The 9,243-nt window shown below is 32.9% G+C and overlaps 1 protein-coding gene across 1 annotated transcript in view; it reads right to left on the reverse strand.

Annotated features, from left to right (window-relative positions):
- LOC106682851 (ran-binding protein 9) overlaps window positions 1–9,243 on the reverse strand; it is a 63,362-nt gene that overhangs the window by 31,830 nt on the left and 22,289 nt on the right. Inside the window, exons 4-6 of the mRNA XM_067045917.1 lie at window positions 6,053–6,243; window positions 5,788–5,972; window positions 5,002–5,114 (exon numbers count right to left, since the gene is read on the reverse strand). Of these exons, the coding sequence (XP_066902018.1) occupies window positions 5,002–5,114; window positions 5,788–5,972; window positions 6,053–6,243 (489 nt within the window). The remainder of the gene's footprint in view (window positions 1–5,001; window positions 5,115–5,787; window positions 5,973–6,052; window positions 6,244–9,243) is intronic.

Raw genomic sequence — 9,243 nt, forward strand, 5'->3', positions numbered from 1 at the left:
TCTCTCTAGTATAGCTCTGCAAGTGGCTACTCATTCAGTTAGAACTAACCCAGGAGGAACTATCTATAATCGCCTGTCCCAACATCTAGCATATGCGAATCATGAAATTGCTGCGAGAACCCTAACAGCATTACAAGGAACATTCCAGGAATTCAAAGAAGCATCAATTAAACTAGGCTAATGAAATACTCATTATTAATGACTCAGGATTAATGAAAATAAGAATGTGTACATGAAAAGTTCAAGAATAGAAAAGGAAGCGAATAGTGAAGTAACATATAGAGATCACAGTTTAAGTTCTGTTAATCAGTTTGAGTACCTAGGAAGGCTGGTTCTAGACAACAACAAAGTAGAGAGCCAAATACAGGAAAGGATAGCAATAGGAAATAGATGCTATTTCTCACTGCAATGATTACTGGAGTTTAGAGTACTCTCTAAAAGAATAAAAGTGGTTATCCACAAAACCATAGGAAGGTCGGTGGTTATATAAGGGTGTTAAATATGGTACTGGAAAAAGAAATTAAAAAGAATTCTCAGCTTCTGTGAGTGAAAGGTATTGAGGAGAATATGATGAGTTTCTCAGAATGGGATTTGGAGAAAAAGAAGGAATAAGGATCTGATGGAATTTTTAGGGAACCTGACATTGAGTGATTAGTGAAATAAGCGAGAGGACTTGTACAGAGAATGCCCAATCAAAGAATATCTAAGATGTTCTATGAGAAACCAGATGGCAAACGAAGTAGAGGATGCCCAGGATCAGATGGCTGGATGATGTACAGGATATGAGACGGCTGGATATTCGAAAATGAAAGAGAGCAAGAGAGAGTGGAGATTGATTGATTGCGGTGGAGGAGGCCTCTGTTCTTCTAGGACCGTAGTGATATAATAATAGATTAGTAATCATGTTAACAGACATGCATACATGCAAATAGGGGTTTAAGTGGACCTTAGCATTTACTTAGTTTTTCTTCAGTTGGAGAATAGGATAGGGAACATCTCAATTTAAATCTCACTCCCAGACTCATAAATAACACTGAGTTTCCATCCAGTATTAAATCTCATCTTACTTCAGTCTAATTATAACCTAACATTATATAATACATTAGTAACCATGTTAACATACATCCCTCAGAATAACCATAATGTAGAAAATATCACACTAATAGTATGAACTCTATATACAATTCATAATAGTTCTTTAATTCCAGACAAAAGTGTAGCACATTTTTTTTTTAAACAACTTTAATCGTTTTTTTTCTTCAGATAAGGAAAATGGCACAGAGAGACATTAATATAAATATTCAGCTCTACAGATTGCGAAAAACCCCTGTATCTCCAAAATAGCAGATTTCTTATTTTAAAACAATCACAATTAATGTTTTCACAGCACAGCCATCACCAATAGAACCCGCTGATGTCGAAACTCTTTGTTAGAAGCAAGTTTCATTAAATAATAGCCAATAACGATAATAATAATCAGTTTTTCAGCTTAATGAGCAGTCAATATTTTGAATTCTAATGAAGTAATAATAAGTATTTTTGGTATATAGTTGTATACTGATGCAATAATATAAACTCTTCTCAAGGAAAAATATGGAACCAATAAAATGTATTTTTAAAATTAGTTAAATACCCAAACCCCAAAAGCCGGTAGAATACCCAACCTCCTACTTTCCTATCTCTCTTTTACCTATCATGAGCAAAATCCTAGAAAAACTCATTTTGAAACGTCAACACACCATCCTTGATTCCAATCATTTAATCCCAGGTTACCAGTTTGGATTCTGAACAACTTGGAATCCTCACACAACACTGAAAAGACAGGAAAATGCACTTTGATTACAACACTACAAAACTACAATAAGGCCTATCTGGACATATGGAGCTGAGCTTAGGAGCTCCACTAAACTTTTGAATTCCTCTTGTATTCAATCCAAAATCCTTCTTAAAACTCTTAAAGTCACAAATAAAATCATCCATAAATGCTTAATGTTCCATATTCTAATCAATAATATCAGAAATGTTATTAGAGTGCTACCAATGGGTAGTTTCTCTTCAAGCATGTATCATACCATTATAATCTAGCATCAAATTTACTAAATGTATTTTTATGCAAATTCAGTAGAAAATATCAATAAATAAATAATAAAAAAAAAATTAGTAAGTTACAGAAATTGTAAGCTATAAATTTGTTTACAGATTTTACATTCTTATAATACAATATTGCTTTAAATCATGCCTAAGTAAAAACATCAGAGAATATATTTTACTATACTTGAATTATAAGTAACATGCTGAAGAAAACATCACCTTATGTTTAACATGAACATTACTGTTATCTATAATTAGTTAAATATAGATAACAATAATGAATATATTTAATATTATTCAATATATTTAACAAATTATAGATAACAATAATGAATACTTATTACATCAGGGATAGTTATAATGACATTAGGTCAAGAGAGTCAACTAACATGATATCACCTATTAGTAAAAATATAGAATAAAATGTAATAAATAAAAACAGGAATAGGAAAAAATTTTCTGGCAACTTCTACACATCTGTTACATTAGCAGAGGAGCTGCTTAAAAGAAACGTAACACTGAGTGAAATGCTATCTGAATACCTTTGCAAAGCCGACCACTATATTTTTGACTTTCACCTTTCAACTTGAAGTTACATCAGTTTTTGCTGCTAGGCCTAAACAGAAATAGACTCCAATTGCTAATAGGAGTTCTTACAGGTCATTGCAGACTTAAAAGACATCTTAAGATTTGAGGAATAGTTTGCAATGAAACCTGCCGCTTGTATGGACAGGCTCCGGAAACTGCCCTACATTACATAGCAGATTGTGACCAGTACATGTCACTAAAATATATCTTATAAAGGCTTCTAGGCTCTGAAAGAACCCTAGAAAATGAGGCTTCATCTATAGATTAGGCATCCTTTTTAAATTTTATTAGAAAGTCAAAAAGATTTGATATAGAGGAATAAAAATTATATAAAAGAGTCATTCCATTGGTCTGTCTAGAGTTTGACGAAAAGAACCATTTGCTGGACTTGTTTCTCCTATCATTACCAGAACCAGTACTAGTACATCAGTTTCGTATGTAACACATATAAATAAATATGTTGTATTGCTTTTCAGTTTCAGTTTCCAGAAATAGAGGGAGATGATCCACAAAAGGAGCCTACAATAATTGCTTAATACAACTAAACAAAGGGAATAGAAGACATACTAGACAAAATGCTAATAAACTTAATATTATAATAAAACCAGCAGGTGGCCAATAGTTTTGTTTATGAACTGGATCAATACAGCAGCAGTAAATGCATTTATTCTGTGGGAAAATATTCACCCAAAGTCAAAACAAGGTTATTCACAAATACTGACTCTACGTAAACTACAAGTTAAACCAGCCATAACTAGTAGAATGAACAATCTGCCTTGTACTAAACTGAGAATATTGAACTAAATACTCAGTCCAAAAAGAGTCTAGAAATCATGAAGAAACTCTTGGAAACCACTGAGGATAGAGTAGAGCTGGCAAGGATATTGACGTGAAAAAAACAGAAGACTCAAAACCAGGATACAGAAAATAGTCTATATTAACCATGAATAACTTGATCTTCTATACAATCGCATTGGCCAAGGGGCAAATGTATGTTATATGAAAAGAATGGAATGATAAATTACCTTTTTTCTTTCTAAATGTGTTTAAAATCCATTCCTTATAAACATTTTTCTATTTATTTTCACTAAAAAGATGGAATGTTTATACTAGTATTAATAAAAAAAGGTAAGAAATGTAAAAATTATATTAAGGTTCTAACAGGACTCCCTCAGTATTATGTGTTTGTTTCAGACCACGGTATTATGATGGCTAAAGAGAGAAAAAGCTATTGATAAAAAGTTACGAAATCCAAAAAGAAAGAGTAACATATTAAATTTAAGTATCACAATAATCTAACCAGTTGAAATGGCAAGCACCAGTATAACATATAGAACAGAAAATAATACTAAAAAGAAAAAACTACTGGAAGATTGTTTTTTGATTATATATAATTGGAGGAAAATGGTACAGTTAGTGGTTATTAAAGGATACCCAAAAATAGAAAAAAAAAACAAACTATTTATTGGACACTTAAATTTTTCTAGGTATAGGTCAGACAATACAGAGTAACTATAACAGCAGTGTAAAAGAAAAAACATACAGAAGTTAAATAAAAAATTTAAATGGGGAGGGAATAATTGAATATAGTAAGGAAATAGGTAAAAAAATATTAAGAAATTGGAAGAATATAAAGAAAGAAGGTGGAGTAGAGTAGGAAGCTGATTTTTGATGGTTGGAGACTGTACCAAATTATTACATTAATTAATTATTTTTCCCTAATTATAACTCTAGTGGTATATTGTCATCTTTATTATTCATCCACTGTATGTGTCACTAATATTTATTCTACTCATTCCAATTTTCTATATTTTTTTAATGTTACAATCTTACCATACTTTACAATGTTTGTATCTTGTTTATTTACTACTGGTTAAGACCTCCAACATTAATGAAAGTGAAGACATTACAGAGTAACTATAACAGTAGTTCAAAAGAAAAAACATAATGAAGCATTGGTGTCTAATAAAATGTTTTTTCTGCTATTTTTAAGTAGCTTTTTCTGAATGCCACTCAGATCACCTTCCTTTAAAACTAAAAACAATTTAAGTATTAAGAGAAATGCTAATTCGAGACAATTGAACAGAAATGATAAAATAATCCATTAAGCATTAAAAATTTATTAAGTAATGAATAAGTGGAAAATATGCTCAATTCACCAAATATAAAAAAAAAAAATCTTTTAAGAATACCCTGAAACAAACAATGAGTTGATACAACAATCATGAATACTTAACTATTGATTCATTTTGGGCAAGCATGTGTCTAAATCTATCCATGCACGTGAGTATGAATAAGTGAAAACAAAAATGAATATCATACTTTGTCGATTTTTTATTGATGTAATTTCTTCATTAAACTCCTGACCTGTACTAGAAGCAAAAGCTTCAGCTGTAGAACAATACCCATGATGAACTAAATAAGAAGATACCAACCTATAAAATAAAAGAAATACTTATTATTTATAGAGGAGGAACCCCCAAGTGAAGTTAATGTATATACATATACACATAAATACAGGGTGTCCTACAATATATAAATACCCTCCACCTAACCTCTACAATTCATAGAATTTTGATTTTATTTTTGATGGGTCATAACAAATACATATGGTCTATTTTATGAGGAGTGGATTCTTATGGGAAATTGAATTATAAAATGATTTTTTTCTTTAGGTTTGTTTTTCTATAATTTGTATGCAAATTGTCAAAATGGTAAACAATTGTGTGCAGTTTTTGACAATGTACACTAATTATAATTATGTATCAGATCAAAAAATTGCCTTCAATGAGTTTATATTTATATATCATATGCTATCAGAATCCATTAAAAAATTTCCCCATCCAATTAGAAATTCCAGTGTTAGGAAGGAGCATTGCGTATAAACTGGAGGTTAGAAAATACCCTCAAAAGATAGACCATATGCCATTGCTATGGCCCAGTGAAAATCAAATTTAAATTCCAAAAATCCTTTAATATATTTAAATTGTAAATTTGTTTAATCCAATTTATATTGAGAACATTAAGTAATTCAGAGAACTTTTTTCTGCAAAAGTGTCATCCCTGAATGGCATCAAATTTTTGAACAATTTACCTTATCATAAATACCTCTGTAATATTAATTGGTGTTCACCATAACTGTCAGGTATAGGAAAATTCTCAATAGTTAACTTTGTCCTAGCTCTTAATTCTTTCATCATATCTTCCACATCAAATACAAATGGTGCCTGACCAAAATTTGCATCAACCACTTCACCAGGTGTCTGCAAACCAACTGTAGGATACAGGTTACCCTAAAAGGAAAAAGATTCAGTAACAAATTCAATTTGTATTTATACATTTATTTTAATATTGAAATTGTAAATTTACGAACAGGTAAGTCTGTGAATGCTACTCCTAAATTATGGCCATTTTTTGTATAAAAGCAAGTGTTGTCAATTAAGTTGACTCCACAACCTATAACATCGCCTGTAGTAAAAGTAGGGCCATATGGAAGACCAGTTCCAGAAGAACAAAATGAATGACCATCATCCCCATGATAACCATATGAATGTTTGTCCCAACCTAAAACATAATTATTAATTATAAAATGTGATGACATGTTGCAGTACACATATATGTCTGTTTTTATTATTTCAGAAATTCAAAGTGGATTAGAGGACTTCTGTTGTAAGCTAAAGATTATAATTAGCCATTTAAAGATTATAATGAGTCGTTAATAATCCTCTCTTTTTTTATAATATTTACAATAGATCCAATTAATTGCACATTATTTAGTACACCATCAAATATGACCATGGAAACACACAATTATCAAGTAATTTTTTTTTATGAGTTTAAACTTGATAGCAGCCCAAGGAGCAAGAAACATTGCAACGGCGTTCGGGGAAAGGTGTTGTAAAGAACGGACTATTAGCTGGTGGTTTGAAATATTTTTGGCTGGTGACACAGATTTGAATAACCAACAGAAGAACTTCACCAATTCAAGATGATGAACATAGGCTTACTGTGGAAGAAAATGCTGACCAAACAGTTAAAGGACTTGCAACACAACTGAAGCTAGTGTATCAACAGTTTCTTGACACTTAAAAAACATTGGTAAAGTAAAAAATGTAGATCTATGGATACCTAATGAACTTAACGAGTGACAGCAGCTGAAACGTTACAAGGCAGACTTATGTTTGACTGCATACTAAGTAGAAAAGCAAACCTTTTTTCGAAAGGATTATCACGTGTAATGAAAGTATTGTATACTTCTATTGTTTTATACTAAGAGTATTGTATAAAACAATAGGTGTCTATTAGGTCTGTGGTTAAATAATGATGAAAGACCAGGACACATGCCAAAACCAAAGTTGCATCGAAAAAAATTATTAGTTTCTGTGAGGTGGTCAATGGCAGAAATAATCCATTTCTCCTGTCCTGAAATCCCCCCCCCTGAAAAAAAACCTATAACAGTTTTCAGACATATATTTCCAAACCTCCATTACTGTACTTCAATAATTTTTCTTGACGGACAGTACAGAAAGACAGGGACAGATCTCAAGCTGACATGAAAAAAAAAAAAAAAAATTATACAAATATTTCAATAAAAACTATAAAACAAATTAACATTATACATGAGCCCCAACTACTTCTTTAAAGAATCTAGAAAAAATAAGTTAAGATATTCATTTACATAACAAAAAAAAAGAACAAATATTCAACAATTGAAGAGGGGAAAAAGTAGGGTAAATATATCAATAGTAAATACTTCCCCAATAGTGGTGAAAATTTCATAAAAATACATGAATAACAATAATAATTTACATTGAAGAAAATAATCTACAATTTCACAATCTTCTTTACATGTATATGTAAATTTCATATCAGTTCATAAATTGAGTATATATATGTATATATATATATATATATATATATAGATGTACTGAACACAATAAATCCAGTATTTTACCGCAGTCCAAGCATGTTAGATCTTATTCCTTCTTCTCTTTTTTAACATTTCGCTTTCACTGATACTTAAGTGGTACCGAAACCCAGGAAGTTTAGATACCAGAGTAATTTTTGTTTTAAAGAAGAATTGTTTTTTATTTGGATTTTTTCATCTCCTTTCATTTTATAAAAATATGGTCAGTAACGGAATAGTGAGAGCAGCAGTTATGAACCTGGAGGGTCTGAACCACTACCAGAAGTCTCTTTAGCGCAAGCTCATGTCACGACGTTAGAATGGATTAAGAGGTATAATAATGGTGCCGACACCCAGGACCAGAGGAAGGTGGTGTCGTATCTAGAAAAATTCACCAGAGACCGGGGAATTAAATAATTTTTTAAAAGGAGGTGACCGACTAATAAGCCGAATTGAAGCAAAGTCTATCGAACATCTCCTCGATAGCGAAGATGCAGTGGTCATCTGCAGAGTAAAGAGGAGCATCCTCAATCAGATTCAGGAAGATGAAGAGACTCCTTGGAGAGTTATCAAGGAAAGATTAAAGAAGGCGTTCGGAGGAGGACGGTGGGCCCCAGAAGAGGACATATTTATGATGATCAAGAAGACGAAAAAACCAAAACAGTCTACTGGGCAATATGCCGCGGAATTCCTGGCACACTTTAACAGAATACAAGATACTTAGCGAGATGATGGAAACAATCCAGGTACAGGATCAGATGCATTTCCTATCCATGGTACCAAAGATTCAGTTGGAAAGAGAGCTGGGAAAGAAGGAAGGGTTTCCAAAAGAGGGCTCGTTTGTGGAAGTTGCTCAAGATCTCATAGAAACAATATTATAGATTGATATTCTAGAGGTAGAGGCTCGAATGGAAGTAGAAGAGCCAGGGTGGACCCCGATAAAATATCAATGGCCCAGAAATATGCCCTACCTTTGAAGAAGGAGAGAACATAGAGACAGTAGAAGAGAGAAAGCTAGTAACCAAGAAAAGAAGCCTAGCTAAACCCAGAAATAATAGTCAGCGGGAGAACCATAAGTGTCACAGTTGTGGAAAGATTGGGCATTTAGTGGCGCATTGATACTTTGAATGCGGAAATGAGGGACACATAGCTAAACAGTGTCCATACATGTACCGAAGAAGAGATGTGGGCTGGGGCGAAACAATGGAGATCAATGCCCAACAGAAATGGAGAAGCAACCGGAGATTTAGTCGATCATCAGGTGAATCCACAAAAGCATCAGGAACGTCAGAGACCGAAGCAGCTGAAGAGCCATGGAACCGAGTAAGTCAAGGAGACAGAGTGAAAACAAGGGAACAGAGGTGGATAGAGGCAAGAAACAGGAGAGGAAGATGCGAGACATCTGAAGGGATGATGGCAGAGGGGCGACCGCACACTGCTGAATTATAATGTGAAGGAGAAGAGTGGCGGTCTGCTATAATAGAGAAGCAGGAGTGAGGTGCCTAGTGGACACCGGCAGTTCCAACACTATCAGAGAAGCCCTTGAAAAACTGTAGTGGAGAGAGGACACACCAGATTCAGGAATGCCGATGTAAATTAATCACCCTGGGTGGCCCTTGTGTGGTAATGAAATGAAATGAAAAAATTACTTTATTCTG

This window comes from Halyomorpha halys, unplaced genomic scaffold (assembly GCF_000696795.3).
Source record: "Halyomorpha halys isolate HHAL.00 unplaced genomic scaffold, Hhal_1.1 Scaffold447.1, whole genome shotgun sequence".
Lineage (NCBI taxonomy): Eukaryota > Metazoa > Arthropoda > Insecta > Hemiptera > Pentatomidae > Halyomorpha > Halyomorpha halys.